At 52.6% G+C, this 18,900-nt stretch overlaps 1 protein-coding gene across 4 annotated transcripts in view; it reads left to right on the plus strand.

The window, feature by feature from the left end:
* IFT140 (intraflagellar transport 140) overlaps positions 1-18,900 on the plus strand; it is a 103,107-nt gene that overhangs the window by 31,350 nt on the left and 52,857 nt on the right. For all 4 annotated transcript variants that reach the window (XM_021931630.2, XM_021931633.2, XM_021931632.2 and 1 more), the window contains 5 exons: positions 7,972-8,099; positions 11,402-11,519; positions 13,568-13,698; positions 15,720-15,885; positions 17,730-17,861. In XM_021931630.2, coding sequence (XP_021787322.2) covers positions 7,972-8,099; positions 11,402-11,519; positions 13,568-13,698; positions 15,720-15,885; positions 17,730-17,861 — 675 coding nt within the window. The remainder of the gene's footprint in view (positions 1-7,971; positions 8,100-11,401; positions 11,520-13,567; positions 13,699-15,719; positions 15,886-17,729; positions 17,862-18,900) is intronic.

Raw genomic sequence — 18,900 nt, forward strand, 5'->3', positions numbered from 1 at the left:
GGCTGGTCTTGAACTCCTGACCTCATGATCTGCCCGTCTTTGCCTCACAAAGTGCTGGGATTACAGGCGTGAGCCACCGCGCCCGGCCATATCTTTTTTTTTTTTAAGGGGCAGGATCTCACTATGTTGCCCAGGCTGGACTCAAACTCCTGGCTCAAGTGATCCTCCCGCCTCAGCCCTGCAAGCATCTGGGGCTACAGGTCTGAGTGGACATATCTTTGGGAAGGGCACCGTTCAGCCCACTGTGTGCAGCAAGGTTCTGTGGCCAGGTTGAGAGCTTTTGTCACGAGCCTGATTTTAGCTACCTTTGTGATTTTTATCCATCTCCAGGTTCCTTCTTGGGACCCAGCGTCTAATTGCCTGGGGCGGCCACATTCCTGTCCTTGTACTTCACGTGGTGCTCGTGTGCTCCCATCATGGATTGTCGATTCTCATTGGCATCCAGACGGGAGACAAGTCAGCAATAAGTGCCAAGGAGAAGTTGGAAGCGGGTGGGCCCCTCTGTGGGGGACTTCTGTCTGAATCAGGTGGAGGGAAGATGTGGGGAGAAGCCACATGGCTGCGGTGCCAGCTGGGAGAGAAGTACGGACAGAGGGAGATGCCGACACCACATGTTTTCCTGCAGCCTATTGGGTCCGAGGGGAGGCAGTAAAGCTGGAAGGGAGTAGTCGAGAGCCTTCTGGGCATCCCAAGCCCAGAGCAAGCACACCTTTGTCACTGCCATCCCTGCCCACCCCTCCATCTTTTTACCTATGCCCCTCTGACTCCTCCCGTTGCATGTGCGCATCTGTTGTGGATGTAAAGGGAGGTAGAGCAAGGCCTTTTTTTTTTTAAGTTGGAGTTTTGCTCTTTTTGCCCAGGCTGGAGTGCAATGGCACGATCTCAGCTCACTGCAACCTCTGCCTCTGGGGCTCATGCAATTCTCCTGCCTCAACCTCCCTAGTAGCTGGGATTACAGGCGCCCACCACCATGCCCGGCTAGTTTTTTGTATTTTTGATAGAGACGGGGTTTCACCATGTTGATCAGCCTAGTCTTGAACTCCTGACCTCAGGTGATCCACCCCCCTCAGCCTCCCAAAGTGCTGGGAGCCACCACGCCTGGCAAGGCTGTGTTCTTAAGGACAGATGAGGGGCAGCTGCAAAGACGACCCTTGAGCAATGCAGGCGTGGGGGTGGCAACCACCTGAGCAGCTGAAAATCCACATGTAACTGTTGACTCCCCCAGAACTTCAGTACTCGCAGCCTGCCATTGACTGGAAGCCTTACCAATAACATGAACAGTCGACTAACACCTATTTCATATGTTCTATGTATTACATACTGTATTCTACAGTAAAGTAAGCTGGAGGAAAGAAAATGTTACTAAGAAATCATGAGGAAGAGAAATACATTCACAGTACTATTCTGTGTTTGTCGATACCCTAAGTCTACAGGATGAATCATCTTTCTGAAATGGTGGCATCCACAGGTAGCGTCCACATCTGCAGACCTGAATCTATTGTCCGTATCAAGCAATTCTACATTCTCTTGTAATGTCACGGCTTTCCCTTGCTTCTTGGGAGCACTTCCAGCATCACTAGTGGCATTTCACATGGGTCTCCCTGGGGTTAATCGGTGTTTACAGTATTGCATGAAACACATGAAAAATCCTCTAGAACTGTGAGAGGTCACTTTTTACTGTGATGTGCATTTTACTGGAGAGAGGAGCTGCCCACTCAGAGGTGATTAGCACTGCACAACATTTTAAGGGGATCCTCGCAACACTTGAGTGAAATTCAGCACAGTGCGAAGAGGAGGCAGCTGTGAAATGACTAGAGTAGCACAATGTGGGCCACAGTTCCCTGCGTGTGGTTGTGATTGCTGTGGTTGCATACCGTATCGTTCTGTTGGTTTACACTTCGCACAGCTGCACAGGGTGCCACCTCTGGAAGTGTGTGCAGATTTGTGTATGCTTCATGGACGTGACTGATAAAAGACGAGTATCTACCTATATTTTATGCATTCATGACATATCTGTTAATTTTTTTTCTTTCTAGGCTATATGGTTTGTCTGAGTTTTCTCAAATAGTTACAAATCTCCAAAAAAATGTTAAATATCTTTTTGTTATTGTTTGAGATGGAGTCTCACTCTGTTGCCCAGGCTGGAGTCCAGTGGCGCGATCTCAGCTCACTGCAAGCTCCGCCTCCCGGCTTCATGCCATTCTCCAGCCTCAGCCTCCTAAGTAGCTGGGACTATAGGTGCCCGCCACCACACCTGCTAATTTTTTGTATTTTTTTAGTAGAGATGGGGTTTCACCATGTTAGCCGGGATGGTCTCGATCTCCTGACCTCATGATCCACCCGCCTTGGCCTCCCAAAGTGCTGGGATTACAGGCGTGAGCCACAGTGCCCGGCCCTTTTTTTTAAAGTATTTATTTTAAGACAGAGTCTCGATGTGTTACCTGGACTGGAGTGCAGTGGCATGATCTCGGCTCACTGCAACCTCTACCGCTTAGGTTCAAGCAGTTCTCCTGTCTCAGCCTCCCGAGTAGCTGAGATTACAGTCATGCGCCACCATACCTCGCTAATTTTTGTATTTTTATTCGAGTTGAGGTTTCACCATATTGGTCAGACTGGTCTCAAACTCCTGACCTCAGGTGATCCACCTGCCTCGGCCTCCCAAAGTGCTGGGATTACAGGCGTGAGCCACCATGCCTGGCCTTTAAATATCTTTATTGAAGAAAAAAAAAAAAGTGCATGTAAGTGGACCCTTGAAAATCAGACCTGTGTTATTCAAGACCTGTGTTTGCCAAGAAAAGACCTCCAGACGTGGGGCTGTGCGGGCACCAGTGGCCTGCGGGGAAAGGGCCAATGGCATGATGGGAAAGGGTGAATGGCCTGCTGGGAGAAAGCCAGTGAGAGGGCCAGTGGCATGATGGGAAAAGGGTGAATGGCCTGCTGGGAGAGGCCACTGGTATGATGGGAAAGGGTGAATGGCCTGCTGGGAGAACACCAGTGGCATGATGGGAAATAACAGTGGGCCCACTGAGAAGTCCTATAGCAGTGGGCCCACTGAGAGTTGGGAAAATGCCTAACAACAGCTGCCATGGAGTTGGGTCCTTTTATTCCTCTGTTAATTTTTTCTTTTCTTTCCTTTTCGTTTCTTTTCTTTTCAGAAATAGGGTCTCACTTTGTTGCCCAGGCTGCATTGCAGTGACAATCATAGCTCACTGCAATCTTGACCTCCTAGGCTCAAGCGATCCTCCCACCTCAGCCTCCTGAGCATGGGACCACAGGTGTGCGCCACCATGCCTGGCTAATTTTTTATTTTCGTTTTTATTTATTTTTTTATAGATAAGATCTCATCCTGTTGCCCAGGCTAGAGTGCAGTGGTGCCATCATAGCTCGCTTGCAGCCTCACACCCCTGGGCTCAATTCATCTTCCTGCCTCAACCTCCCAAGTAGCTGGGACCACAGGTGCCAATCACCATGTCTGGCTAATTTTGTTGTTGTTATTATTATGTTTTTGTAGACATGGGGTCTCACTATGTTGCCCAGGCAGTCCTTGAACTGAGCTCAAGTGACCCTCCTGCGTCAGCCTCCTGAAGTGTTGGGATTACAGGTGTGAACCATCATGGATGGCCATTAATTATTAAGTTACAAAAGGAATACGTGTCAGTTGTAACTAGTAAGGTGGTGCTGGCGTGAGTAAGGGTGGGTTAGTGATCCCTCACGACCCTTGTTGGACACCCAGCATGTCCTCCCAGGACACTATCCCTCCTCAGGACGTAGATGCATGGCTGCTGTTAGTGTTTGTGTCAGGGATGCAGTGACTGCAGACACTTAGGAACTTCCAGTCCTTAAAAGGACAGCTTCCGGCCGGGCGCGGTTGCTCAAGCCTGTAATCCCAGCACTTTGGGAGGCCAAGACGGGAGGATCACGAGGTCAGGAGATCGAGACCATCCTGGCTAACATGGTGAAACCCCGTCTCCACTAAAAAATACAAAAATACTAGCCGGGCGAGGTGGCGGGCGCCTGTAGTCCCAGCTACTCGGGAGGCTGAGGCAGGAGAATGGCGTGAACCCAGGAGGCGGAGCTTGCAGTGAGCTGAGATCCGGCCACTGCACTCCAGCCTGGGCGACAGAGCGAGACTCTGTCTCAAAAAAAAAAAAAAAAAAAAAAAAAAGGACAGCTTCCTAGGCCAGAACTTCAGGGCCCCAGCCCTGTGTGTGTTTCAGGGAGTCACGTCTGCCCCACAGAGGACCCGAGGGGCCTCCCATGCAAAGGCCAAGTGCCATGGAAGGGGGTGGTATGTGGGACCAGTGGTGGTGGGAGGTGGGAAGGGAGGCAGGAGGGCTGGTTACCTGGATCCTCACCCTGAAGGCAGGTGGGGTTGAAGCCAGGAGTGATAGGGTACATTTTGTTGACTAAAAAGAAAGAGGCTGAAGCACAAAATGTGATTTAAACAGTCTACTTGGCCGGGCACGGTGGCTCATGACGGTAATCCCAGCACTTTGGGAGGCCCAGGTGGGAGGATTGCTTGAGCCCAGGAGTTCCAGACCAGCCTGGGCAACATAGTGAGACCTCGTCTCTACAAAAAAATACAAAACTATTAGCCAGGCATGGTGGCAAACCTATGGTCCCAGCTACTTCAGAGGCTTATGTGGGATGATTACCTGAGCCTGGGGAGGTTGAGGTTGTAGTGAGCTGTGATTGTACAACTACACTCCAGCCTGGGCAACAGAGTGAGACCCTGTCTCAAAAATAAGTAAGTAAGTAAGTAGTCTACTTGACCCAGGATACGGGCAGTTGCCCAGAAAACTCAGCCCCAAGGAACACTGGGTCTGGGCTCCATGTGACCTTTGTTCCAGGCAGGTTTTTAAAGGCCAAGAAGAGGGAGTGGGCACAGGCTGATGTCAGGCTGTTGGTTGGGAATCCTCTTTGGTTGATGGAAATACCGTTGATTGGCAGCAGTGGGCTGAGCACTCATGCGGGTATTGTCTGCGGCATCTTGTTAGGTTAGTTCTCAGCTACCTGTGGCGGCAGCAGGCAGTTTCCAGAGATGAACACAGCTCATGGGGAGAGCAGGGCATGGCTGCTGCCTCATTTGAGGTCTCTGGGGGCCTGATCCCTGAAAAGGACTTACCTTCCTCTGATAAGTTCTTTCGTTTCCCCAATTTTGACTTATTTTCTTGACTTTGCGTCGTTTTCTCGCTAGAAAGTAACTTCTGTGCCAGCGTAGTGGGGAACCGAGGTTAAGGGTGGAGAAGAGTGAGGCTGTGGGAGACACTGCAGGAGAGCAGCTCGGCCTGGCCCCAGGCAGTGGCCACCGACAGAGCTGGAGTAGAGCGGCACCATGGGTGTTATGAGGGGGGTGACCAGTTGCATGGTGGGTGACTACAGAGAGTGGAGAACTGAGGATGTTCTGACTTTTCTAACCTGGGAGATTGGGTTTGTCGTGGCACCTTTAAGACAGGAACTCCAGAGGCAGAGCTGGAATAGGGGGCAGGGCAGGATGCCAGTTCCAGGTGCCTTGGAGAGCCCTTAGGGGTATCCGAGAGACAGTTGGAAATACAAGCTCTGGAGGTCAGAAGCTGGGTCAATGCCCTGAAGCCAGTACTTTGGGAGTTGGGAACTTATTGACATAGAGATGTTAGCTGAAGAATGTAAAAGAGGTGAGCTCAGATCTGAACCCAGGGCCCAGCAGGTAAGGGGCGGGCAGGAAGTAAGCTCACCAAGGAGCCTCCAGTGCCCTCTGTCATCGTTAATAGTGTCAGCCCTGGCCCCATCAGCTAGTCCACTCCCCCTGCTCTCTTTTTTTTTTTTTTTTTTGAGATGGAGTTTCGCTCTTGTGGCCCAGGCTGGATTGCAATGGCGTGATCTCTGCTCACAGCAACCTCCGCCTCCCAGGTTCTAGTGATTCTCCTGCCTCAGCCTCCCAAGTAGCTGAGATTACAGGCATGCGCTACCATGCCCGGCTAATTTTGTATTTTTAGTAGAGATAGAGTTTCTCCATGTTGGTCAGGCTGGTCTCAAACTCCTGACCTCAGGTGATCCACCCACCTCGGCCTCCCAAAGTGCTGGGATTATAGGCGTGAGCCACCGTGCCCAGCCTCCCTGCTCTCTTTTTTATCCTGTGTTCAAGCAGCCACTTGCTCATTCGATAAGCATTTATTAGGCTCCCACTGGATACATCAAAATGAAGTGAGCTTCCTCAGTGTGGAATATTCCCTCCCTGACTCCAGCCATCCATCCCTCACCCTCAGTTTCCTAAACACGCTGTGCAGGCTCCTTTACTGGCTTTTGGAGTCTTTGTTGAGAGTTCCGTGCCCACTAAGTTCTCCTGCAGCTCTGCCCACCTTCCAGCCTGCCTTGCCACTCAGACTCTGTGCAGCTCCCATGCACTAGATCTGTGCCTTCCCTGCTGCCTGTCTTGGCCCCAGGATGCATTCAGCCATTCGCATCTGACTCGCTGCCCCCACGTGGAGCACCCCGGGGCAGGGTGTAGGCATTCACTGGGCATTGGTTGAATTGAGCTAAGAGCTTCACTTTAAAACTCAGAGGACTAAGGTTTAGTCCCTAAAAGACATACCACAAAGCATGAGGTCTGCTCCAGCATGACTGTGGGGTGACTGTGGGGCATATGCTTTCTTTTTTTTTTTTTTTTTTTGAGATGGAGTCTGGCTCTGTCACCCAGGCTGGAGTGCAGTGGCACAGTCTCCACTCACTGCAAGCTCCGCCTCCCAGGTTCATGCCATTCTCCTGCCTCAGCCTCCCAAGTAGCTGGGACTATAGGCACCCGCCACCACGCCCGGCTAATTTTTTGTATTTTTAGTAGAGACGGCGTGTTTGTAACGTGCCAGACTGGATGGGGTCGATGTTCTGTAACGTGCCTGACTGCTGGGGTTACAGTGTTTGTAACGTGCCGACTGTGGGGCGTGCTTTCTAATGTGCTGGAAAGGCCAAGGTGATTCTTTGAAAATATAAATGATACGAAATCACTTCCCAGCTCAAAACCCTGCAGTCTTCCAGTTTCACTTAGAACGAAATCTCATTCTTCCCCTTAGCCTCCTGGAACGCCCCTGTGGCCTCTGCCCACCTGGTTGACTTCTTAAACATTTCACTGAAATACCCACACACACAGAAAGAGTGGGTGTTGGCCGGGCGCGGTGGCTCAAGCCTGTAATCCCAGCACTTTGGGAGGCCGAGACGGGCGGATCACGAGGTCAGGAGATCGAGACCATCCTGGCGAACACGGTGAAACCCCGTCTCTACTAAAAAATACAAAAAAACTAGCCGGGCGAGGCGGCGGGCGCCTGTAGTCCCAGCTACTCGGGAGGCTGAGGCAGGAGAATGGCGTAAACTCGGGGGGCGGAGCTTGCAGTGAGCTGAGATCCGGCCACTGCACTCCAGCCCGGGCGACAGAGCCAGACTCCGTCTCAAAAAAAAAAAAAAAAAAAAAAAGAAAGAGTGGGTGCGTCGTGCCTAAGTGTACAGCGCAGGGGCTTTTCCCAGGCGGGACGTCCCAGGATGTAACTAGCATCCTTCCTCTCACCCACCTCCTCACCCCAAGGTAACCACTCACATGACACAACATAAGAAGTATTCCTGGGGCTTTCACATGACGCCTCCACAGACAGGGCCCTGCAGAACTCCCCAGTGGATGGTATTCGCCCTCTCTCCATGCCTGGGACTTTCCTAAGATCCCATTCTTTACCTACATGGCACTCACTCAGCTGAGATGACATGTATATTTGTTTGTCAGCCGCTCTGCTGTCTGTTATCCCCTCTAGACTGTAGGCACCAGAGCTCTCCCGAGGACAGGGCCCGTCCTTCCCCTGCAGCACTACCATCTAGCAGAGTGCTGCGCACACTCGGAGCCATCAGTAAACACTGAGTGAGTGCGTGAGTGGAGTGTACAAGGTTATCTGTGCACAATGTTCAGTAACAAACATGAAATATATCCATTTCTTGTTCCTTTCTTTTCCTCAGGGGACAGTCAAACAACTCCTCCTTTTCTCGGAGACTGAGGGGAACCCATGCTTCTTGGACGTCTGTGGGAATTTCCTGGTTGTAGGGACAGACTTGGCTCACTTTAAAAGCTTTGATCTTTCCCGAAGGTAAATTTTTTTTTCAAATAGAAGTGGGAACTTGTTTTTAATCAGTCAGGAGACAGTGTGATAGGTAGAAAGTGAGTTAGGAGCCAAAAGACTCCGTAGGTGTCCATTTCAACACCGACATGCCACTCGTGCTCTGGAATGCCTCATGTTGGGGCTCACTTCCTAGCCTTTGCCTGGTGGTGGAGCCGTGTGGGGGAGGGGAGGCTTGAATAGTTGAAGCACGGGGAGTGGTGGGGGTGGGGAAGCTTCTATATGATGAGTGCATGACATTGTACATCTGTTGGAAATCATAGCACTTTATGGTGCAAAGTGTGAACCTTAGTGTATGCAAATGTTTAAAAAATCATTCAGGCTGGGCAGGGTGGCTCACACCTGTATTCCCAGCACTTTGGGAGGCCAAGGCGAGAAGATTGCTTGAGCCCAGGAATTTGAGACCAACCTGGGCAACATAGTGAAACTCTGTCTCTACAAAAACTTTTAAAAATTAGCTGGGCATGGGGGCACGTACCTGTAGTCCCACCTACTTGGGAGACTGAGGTGGGAGGATTGCTTGAGCCGTGGAGATTGAGGCTGCTGTGAGCCCTGGTTGTGCCACTGCACTCCAGCCTGGGCCACAGAGAGACCCTGTCTCAAAAAAAAATCACTTAAAATGTTAGAGGACCCCAGGATGGAACACAGAAGGTAACAAAACAGTCTGACTGTGTTAACAAATGTATGAAACAGCTTCACTAAAGGGTATGGGGGAAAAGTGCTGACCTGAGTGACTCTGGGAGTGAGGGAGGCCCTGGCCAGCACTTAGGCCAAAAGAACTGCACAGGAGCTCAGCTCTGTAGTTGAGAATCCTGCTCCCCACAGGGGTTGGGATGAGCAATGCTGATCCTGTAATGCGTGTGCACTGGAATTGGACAGTTGAACAAATGGAGGGTAGATGGCAGGAGCCTGGCATCGCACAGCGGGAGTGGGAGTTACAGATTAGCAAGGGGAGGGACCAGAATAAGCCCTGGGAGAGTAGCTCAGAGGTAGAGGTGTCAGCATGAACAAATGCCTGGCGTCGCGTAGGTAGGGATGACTCCATACACAGAATCGCAGGTCTGTGTCGATGCACCCGTTGGTACACACATATTTCCTCGCTCTGTCAGCTGAGAGGGCCTAGAAGCAACAACCCTGTCCCAGAAGCCACACCTGGTGCCCAGACCTTGGTTTCTACCACCATCCTCCAATAAAAGAGCTATGGAACCTTGGAGAGATGCTGACTCTAGGACCAGGGCAGGAAATGTACGAAGGAGCTGGCAGCATCTGTGCTGCCCGAAAGTGAGGAAGTGCTAAAAACAAAGCAAACCAAAAAGCTTCATAAAGATGGCAGGGTAGGGGGTCACAGAGACACGGAACCCACCAAAAGAGGTCCTAATAGCCAAAGCTGGAATAATTGGAGCAACAAAATAAATAAAGCAGACCAGATGCAGTGGCTCATGCCTGTAGTCCCAGCATTTCATTTATTTATTTATTTATTTTTTCTGGGTGGCCCATTCATCCTGCAAGTCCCAGCACATTGGGTGGCTGAGAGAGGTGGGTTGCTTAGGCCCAGGAGTTCAAGACCAGCCTGGGCAGCATGGTGAAACCCAATTTCTAAAAAAAAAAAAAAATTAGCCAGGTATAGTGGCTTACATCTGTAGTACCAGTTACTTGGGTGGCTGAGGCAGGAGGATCACTTGAGCCCAGGAGGTCAAGGCTGCAGTGAGCCAAGATCACACCACTGCACTACAGCCTGGGCAACAGAGTGAGACCCTGTCTCAGAGAGAGAGAGAGAGAGAAAAGGAAGAGGAGGGAAGCAGAGGGGAGGGAAAAAGGAAGAAAGGAGAGAAGGAAGGAAAGGAAAGGAAGGGATGGGGGAGGGAAGGGGAGGGGAGGAAAGAGGAAGGGACGGGGGAGGGAAGGGGAGGGGAGGGGAGGAGGGAGGAAGGAAGGAAGGAGGGAGGGAAGAAGGAAGGAAGGAAGAAAAAAAGCATTGAATTATATCCCAAAGTAAAAAAATAAATATGTGTGAGTCCGAATGATATGAGTAAGTCAATAAACAGGGGAGAAGAGACAGATCTCCCATAGAAAAGAATTCCACATGATTTCTGTGGCCCCTCCACCCTCATGAGTGGGACAAGCCAGGACTCCCCACTCCTCAAGGGTGGCCGGTGCTTGGTGAGTCCCATGCAGAGAGCACAGTATAGGAACGGGCTGTCTCCACAGTGGAGAGGACACGGGACAGGATGGGAAGGACTCCACAGTGGAGAAACTGACAGACTCCCCTGCCAGGTGACCAGGTCAACATCAACAGTGGTAGACAGCATCTACCCCTGACATGACCTGATGCAAAGGGCACCTCACCTCTGTGTCATCCTCCCAAACACCCAGAGCCGCAGTCTAGTGAGAGGAGCACCAGGCAGATCCCAGTGGAGGGTGGCCTGCAGTGACCCTGACCAGCACTCCTCAGACACAAGGGAATCTGAGAAACTTACAACTGAGAGACACCTATGTGGCCACGGCCACTGAGTGTCACATGGAATCTGGGATGGGATCCTGGGACAGGAAGGAGACATTAGGGAAGAGGACATGTAAATAAAATTTTTTAAAATAACAATGAACTACCACTATATACTTTGTATTGATTATGTCAGCAACAAACTAGAAACAACTAAATGTCACTGGCAGGGGACGAGTTAACTAGCTCAGTGTGTCCCTATGATGGGAAACTGTGCAGCTGTCACAGAGGGTAATGAAGCAGTCCCCATGTGCTATGAAAAATCGCCAAAACAGAGCATAAGGCACAAACTCCAGGTATAGAACAGCTTACAGCAGCGTTGTTTTGTTTTGTTTTTTTTGTTTTTTGTTTTTGAGATGGAGTCTCACTCTGTCGCCCGGGCTGAAGTACAGTGGCATGATCTCGGTTCACTGCAACCTCCGCCTCCTGGGTTCAATCCTCAAGTAATCCGCCTCCCTCAGCCTCCCAAAGTGCTGAGGTTATAGGCATGAGCCACCACGCCCAGCCTAGAACAGCATTTTTAATAAGCTACTTGAACAAGAGGAAGGGGATGAAGCACTCATATTCATATTTGTTCGTAAGAGCACCTGAGGTGGAAGAACTCACCCTGTGTTTTGCGTTTGCTCCACCTCATGGTGCACACGTACCACCCAGGGTGAGAAGCAGCCGAGGAGCTGTGCGGCAGTCAGCCCGTGAACAGAGGTTTCAGGGCGGGCGGAGAATGGGAAACTGGGCCTCTGGCTGGCACTGAGGTCCCTCTTCCTCCCTGCAGAGAGGCCAAAGCACACTGCAGCTGCAGGAGCCTGGCGGAGCTGGTCCCCGGGGCGGGGGGCATCGCTTCTCTGCGGTGCAGCAGCAGCGGGAGCACCATCAGTATCCTCCCGAGCAAGGTGAGGCTGCCCTTCGTCCACTCGCCCTCTCCGCCTCCTCACCGCTATCCTCCCAGGCTGGGCCTCCTGCCTGCTCGTGCCTCTCTCCTCCTGTGTGGATCTTCCTGTCCCATGTTCTGTTCAGCCCCACCCTCCTTCCCTCCTCTCCCCGGGTCTCTCCCTCCCACCTTCTCCGGGGACCTCCCCAGCATGGTCCTCACCCAGCCTCTGTCCCTCCCCCACCTGCCACCTTCTGTCCGCTGCCTTTCTCCAAGTCTTCCTTCGTCGGAACAGTCATTTCCTCATCGGAGAGTTGCTTGCTTCCTCTTCATCCCTGCCTTCATCCCACTCAGTTCTCTTTGTCATGAGAGGAAGGACAGGACTGTTAGAGAGTTCTCAGGTGTACTGCTTAGAGAGGCATGGTGATGTTGGTGTGTGAGGGGGCTGGTGGCAGCCACGTGGAAGGGTCTGGCAGGGGTGGCAGGGCATGGCAAGCTGTTTGGAGCCAGTTGGTTCCTTCCTTGGTTCCTTCCCTTCTGCTGGTGCCAGTTCCCTTGTTCATTCGCTCGTTCAAGGGCCACAACTGGTCTCCTGCTGTGGGCCAGACGCTTTGCTAGGCACCATGGACACAGAGGTGCTCAGGTATGCACAAGGACCCCACCCACCACCTGTGGATGAGCAGGGCAGGAGGCATGTGTGCTTAGAGGGTGTGGAACTGCACAGCATTGCGCTGCTATGGAGCTCGGGCCAGGCCTGCTGAGGGGGTGATGGCCCAGCCAAGGTTGAGGCAAGAGTGAGCAGGTGAGGACAGGTGGGGACAGCAGAGGGCAGACGGCAGAGGCCTGCGTTGGCGAAGCCTGTCCTCATCAAGGGTCTGCACTCGTGGTGAAGGGCAGGGCCGAGGCTGATGCAGGTGGGAGCTGACTTTGACCTCAGGGCAGAAGGATGAGGATAACATCAATATCATATTTCTAGAGGGTTGTTTCTAGAAGATGGATCAAGGGGTTGGTGGGTGGAGATGCCTATCTGGTCCCTGTGGCAGCCACTGGAGGGCTCGAGCAGCCACAGTGGGGCTTGGCGATGGACTGGCCAAGGGGTAGGGCAGGACAGGACTGCAGAGGTGTTTCTAACCCTTGCAGCCAGGTAGGAAAGGAAACGTTTGCAGCGAAGGTGGATGAGCAGAAGGGCAGGTGCCTGGGAGGCAGCTAGTGGGCAGTCCCACACCTGGTCAGAAGGGAGGGCCAGGGCTGCAGGTGGAGCACAGGGACAGGCGAGAGGATGTCCCCAAGGAGGAAAAACGGTGGCCACTGTGGCCCTGAGAACCCAGATGGGGCCTGGGAAGCCAGGTGAGCAGGTGCCGCCAGGGAGGTGGGGCCACTGGGAGAAGGAGGCAGCCAGGAACCTCAAAAAGGTCGAGGGTGTGTTCTGAGGGGGTTAACACTGATGGGAAGACCTGAAAGAGAGGGCAAGCACAGGGTCCCGGAGGTGCCATAGGGGAGAGCACGGGGCTGGGATGAGGCAGGGGCTGGAGCAAGGGGCCTACTCGACCATGGCAAAAGGAAACAGTGGAAAAGTTCAGCTGTAATCAAGGAGTTTCAGCCGGGAAAGGTTATCGCGCACCGCACCTGCAATCCCAGCTGCTAGGGAGGCTGAGGTGGGAGGATCACTTGAGCCCAGGCGTTCGAGACCAGTCTGGGCAACATAGCAAGACCTCATCCCTACAAAAATATTTTAAAATTAGCTGGGCACAGTGGCACATGCCTGTAGTCCCAGCTACTTGGAAGGCTGAGGGGAAGCATCTCTTGAGCCCAGGAATTCGAGGCTGCAGTGAACCATGATCTCACCACTGCACTCCAACCTGGGCAACAGAGCGAGACCCTGTCTCAAAAAACACCAAAACCAGCAAATTGCGAATGCTGAAAGCATGCTAGTGCTTGGAAGCTGAGCGACCTGTGGACTTGGTGGCACTGGGTGTGTTTCTCTTGGCATGTGCTGCGTCAGTCCCTGGCATAGTCCGCAAGCCCGCCGGTCCGGGCAGGCGTCGTGAGCTTTCTGGTTTTCTCTTCTAGGCTGACAGCAGCCCCGATTCCAAAATCTGCTTCTACGATGTTGAAATGGACACAGTGACCATCTTTGACTTCAAGACTGGACAAATTGATCGGAGAGAGACACTGTCCTTTAACGAGCAAGAGACTGATAAGTAAGATTGTGGTTTAGGAGGATTTTGTTGGAAAAAATGATGTTCAGTTACTTCTCAGCTTCTGGGCGGGTTGTCGTTAAGGTACGCGCCAGACTTCACAAGGCCCCAGCAGGCACCAGTGGGAAAAAGAAAGAGGAAAACAGAAGCACACTCGGGCAGTGGGTAGATTTGAGTCCTTAGTCTCTGTCCTCCAGGTGGAAGGTTCTGGAGTTAGCTGAGTGGAAACTGCAACTTCTGGAAGGGCTCTGGCCGGGCGTCTGTAGAAGTGGCCCATGAGTCACTGCAGGGAGAGAATGGGGTGGCCTCAGACCCATCTACGTCTCTGATGTTGGGGGGCATCCGCACCTCTGATGTTGGGGGCATTTGCCTGTTTAAAGAACATACTTCTAGGGAGAATAATTGTCTGTGTTCACTATATCTGGAGTTCCTTCTGTGACTGAGTGCGCGTTTGGAGAACTTTGAGTGCTGATGATAGTTCACTTGCAGTTAGTTCATGGTTGATTCTGCACAAAGTAAGGCGCGAAAGAAAAGTGGGCTGCGGAGCTGAGCCCGCCGACCTGTGTGAGCCAGGCCCGCGGGGCAGGAAAGCAGGACGGGCGCCCTGGGGCCTGCGTACGCTCACAGAGGAGCAGAGCAGTTACACGGCTGAGCTCGGAGCTGGTTTTCTCTCTTTTTTTTCCCCTCCTCCATTACTTGACCACCCTCAGACACACCCCTTCTGTCCAGCCTCCCTGGATTCCCCCTGCCTCTCTCTCCCACACACCTTCTGCCTCAGATACAGTTCTGGAACCTTCTTTCACCTGGTGGCCTCATTTCATCCCTCTGCTGGTGACCGCCTGTGGAACTCTGCATCTTCACAGCTCACCGAGTGCAGGCCCCATTCTCCCGCCTCAGACGATGACGCCTGACTCGGCCAAGTGCCAGCTCTCCCCCTACTGCCACTGTTCTTGGGCTGCTCCTTGAACCTTTCCTCTAGTCCCCACTGCCCGTTACCCAGGTCCGCAGCTTTTCTCATACCAAAATGTCTTTTCATTCATGCTTTTCCCTCTCGACTCTGCGCCTGCCATGCGTGGCTTCCCGTGGGAGCTGTGGGAGCTTCTGAGGGCATTCAAATCTTGCCCCCTTCCTTCTGTCCGTTCCTGTCCTGTGCCAGCCTGGTCTCGCCTCACGGGAACCAGCTTATGTCCCCGGGCTCTGCGGGCCTCAGAGCTGCCTCATCTGGATCATGGCACTCACTCCTCTGCCCTGCTTTCTGCTCTGCTCTGCACTGGTGCCAGATGTGGCTGTGAGGGTACCTCCATTGTTGGGTGCAGCAGCTTCCTGCGGGATCTGCATGTTCTGCAGCACCAGGTCCTGTCCTTCTGTAGCCACTGTGGGTCGTGCTGCCTGGCAGGGTCCCACTCCGCAGCCTGGGCTCGTCACGCCCTGGGGGCGGCGAATGAGGCTCATAGGCCTCCTCTCCTTGGGCACCTGCTCTCTCGAGACCTTGTGTGTCCTCTGCCGGCACGTCATTGTGTTTCCCCACAGCATTTTGTTGAGTTCTGGACGCATCCAACATGGAACTTTAGAGATGGGAGGGACCTGGGTACAAGGGGCAGCACAGCACAGGGAGCGGTGGGGACCGGGAACCCGGCATGACCATGGAGCCAAAGCCTCGACCCCGCCCACCAGGGATGCCATCCCACCTCGAGGTTGGCCTGCTGGTCCTGGAAAAGGAAAAGGGTCCCTTTTGCTTTGGGGATTCTTCTGGGCCCCCCATAAGGCCTCCAGAATCAAAGCATCATCTTTCTGTGGTCCTTTCAAACCGGGCTTTGCTTGGACCCTTAGCCCAGCTGTTAAAATCTAAGAACACGTTCCAGTAGGGCGCATGGCAGTGAGGCCCCAAAGGTCCTCCCAGAGCTGAGCGTGTGGACTCCATGGTCTGGGACAGCACCTGGAGGCCTTGGGAATGTGTGTGGGAGGGAGACTGGTAGCAGGAGTGCCCTCCTCGGGGTTCAGACGGGTCTTCCTTTGTCTTTTAGGAGCCACCTCTTTGCAGATGAGGGACTGAAAAATTACGTCCCCGTGAACCACTTCTGGGACCAGAGCGAGCCCCGGCTGTTCGTGTGTGAAGCCGTGCAGGAGACGCTGGGCTCCCAGCCTCAGTCTGAAGATGGGCAGCCCCGTGATGGGCGCGCTGGCCCTGCGGTACGCCCTGCCTGTTGTATTGGAGTTGAGACATGCTCAGTGGCCGTTTGCCAGACTGAAAACCTTCATGGGTCGGGCATGGTGGCTCACGCCTGTGATCCCAGCGCTGTGGGAGGCCAAGGCAGGAGGGATCGCTTGAGCCCAGGAGTTCGAGACCAGCCTGGGCAACATATTGAGACCCTCGTCTCTAAAAAAGAATACTAAGAATTAATTTAAAACGTCTTCCTAGCATGGGGTCTGGGAAAGGGGTCCTGAAAATTCGTTCATGTGGAGTAGAGCATTTGCCTCATGGCTCCCACTGACGGCAGCATCACTGTAACCCCAACACCACCCTCTGTGGAGTTGCCATTGCTAGGTCTGTTTTGAGCTATGCAGAGAAGCCACGGTGTGTGGTGTCTCCTCTTTGAGGTTTATGCCTGTGGGCCAGCTCCACACTTACTGTCTGACTCTGACCTGAATGGCATTTTTTTGGTTCTCTTGTTGTCTTGACTGCTACATGTGCTTCTCTAGGAAAGAAATCTTTGTTCGTTTGTTTGTTGTGTTTGTTTTTTGAGTGTCTCTCTGTTGCCCAGATTGGAGTGCAGTGATGGGATCTCAGCTCACTGCAACCTCCACCTCCCAGGCAGAGTGAGCCGGGATCGCACCACTGCACTCCACCTGGGTGACAGAGCGAGACTCCGTCTCAAAAGGAGAAAAAAAAAAGAGTTATCTGCAGTCAGTGTTGCGACCCTGAGTTCAGAAGCAAATCCATCCTTGGTTCTGAGGCACTGAGTGGGAGGACATGTCCAGGTGGCATCTCTACCACCAGAGTGGGGAGAGGAAGACATTGCCAGAGGCGCCACTTCAAGACAGAGGCTGTGGGGTGGCCTGGGCAGTCAGGAGAACGGGTGGGCTGGCACCTGGGGAAGATGAAGGTGTGGCAGGGCGGTCTCCTGGCAGTTTGATCCTAGGACTCTTTGTCTGCTCTGTGATGATGCGCCCTTGGCTAAACTCACACCAGGTAGCAAGGAAGGGCTTTGCCTTCCCTCCACCTCTTCTGGTTTCCTGTGCAAAGCAGCTGCAGGTGCGGGCACATGTCCTGCTTCTGTGCAGCAGCCCACAGAGCATGTGTTTCTGTGTTGCATGTTCCCTGTTCCTCGGAAGCGGGCTCTTTGTTGGTGGTGCCACTGTTGATTTTTTATTTATTTATTTATTTATTTATTTATTTATTTATTTTGAGACGGAGTCTCACTCTGTCACGCAGGCTGGAGCGCAGTGGTGCAATCTCGACTCACACAACCTCTGCCTCCCAAGTTCAAGCTATCCTCCTGCCTCAGCCTCCCGAGTGGCTGGGACTACAAGCGCCTGCCACCATGCCCAGCTGATTGTTGTGTTTTTAGTAGAGACAGGATTTCACCATGTTGACTGGGATGGTCTCAAACTCCTGACCTCAAGTGATCCACCCGCCTCAGCCTCCCAAAGTGCTGGGATTACAGGTGCGAGCCACCACGCCCGGCCTATCACTGTTGATGTTTAAATCAGAGTAAAGCAGCCAAAGGGGGAGAACTTTTAAACCATGAAAGCTCTTTTGAGTTGCAGTCACCAATTCAGGGTGGGAATGATGAGCCTTTGCTGCAAGAAAAACAGTCACTCGGGAGAGTCCAGTGGTCGCAAACTGGACGAGGTGCGTCCTTCTAGTAGACATGTTGGTTTTTCCCAGGTGGAACAGATAAAAGATAGTATCATCCGAGCAGAGAACCCGACTGCACCGTGACGCAGCATATGTAGCAAAATGGCACTTGTACCCCAGAAATTTATGTAAGTTAAAAAAACACAACAGAACAGAACTTTTCTTTCTCTACTAGGCAGATGTTTTGATCCTGTCCTTCTTCATTTCCGAAGAGCATGGCTTCCTGCTTCATGAGAGCTTCCCCCGGCCTGCCGCCTCCCACAGTCTCCTGGGGATGGAAGTGCCTTATTACTACTTCACAAGGAAGGTACGAAGCCACAACATCTGCGCAGGTATCTTCTGATCTCTCCCCTTGCCTGGCTGGGCTCTTGCAAGCGTCCCAGGGAGCTGAAATGTGACTTAGCCCTCACGGCTCTTCCAGGCTTCCCTTTCCGTAGACAAGGTCAGCCATCCAGTCTAACTTGTCACCTGCAATTCCAGCAAACACTGTGGTCTGTTGGGAAAAGTGAAAGTGGTTTTGCTCTCAGGATAGAGAGAAGTCATGCTGATGAGTGGTATCTCCAGGTGAAGGAGCTCTCGCTCAGGACTCAGGACTCAGGACTCTGCACCCTTCCCCCTTGACTTTTCCCTGAATGCTCAACACCTTTTAGCTTTTCTGTCTTTCTAAAATTCTAGCTGCTTTCTTAAAATCACGCATTTCTACATTGACTGTAGGGATCTTAGGAACTACAAACAATGAAGTAAAGACTCAAACAGTACAAATCTCCGTAATCCCAGCCTGGAGGTGGCCACTGTGGGCAGGCTGGTGGCTCCTTTCAGTAGGGTTCTGGCTTCTGGACGCCCATCCGTGTGTGACTCATGCATGGACATGTTTTTAAATTATTGCGAGAATGGGATCGTCATCAGTACACACACCCCAATAGGTTCTTTTGAACAAGTTACTTACTTCTCTGCAACTTGGTCCCCATGTCTCCAAGGTCCCTTTTGGACCTGAAACGTTCTCTGCTTCTGAAAGGGCACGCTGATCAAAGGATTTGCAGCTTCTCTGCAGAAGAGCAGCCTGTGTGTGCCCCAGGAGCATTCTGGGGCCCAGTGACTGGAGCGCCTGAGCCTGACTCTCAGGGAGCTGCTCCCCTCGCTTCACTGACCTGTTGTTCTCAGCCTCTGGGAGCATCCCGAGTCACGTGTGGGGATTTTTCAGAGTGGAGCCTGGCTGACCTAAGGCTCAGACTCATGTCCCAGCTGGCACCAGCCTGTGAGCCCCCTGAGGGATTCTGCAGGTGGGAGGCTGGGGGCCACCAGCTCCCACCTTTCAGGACCTAGCATGCCACCAGCTTCTGCTGCTG

Source organism: Papio anubis, chromosome 18, assembly GCF_008728515.1.
Source record: "Papio anubis isolate 15944 chromosome 18, Panubis1.0, whole genome shotgun sequence".
NCBI lineage: Eukaryota > Metazoa > Chordata > Mammalia > Primates > Cercopithecidae > Papio > Papio anubis.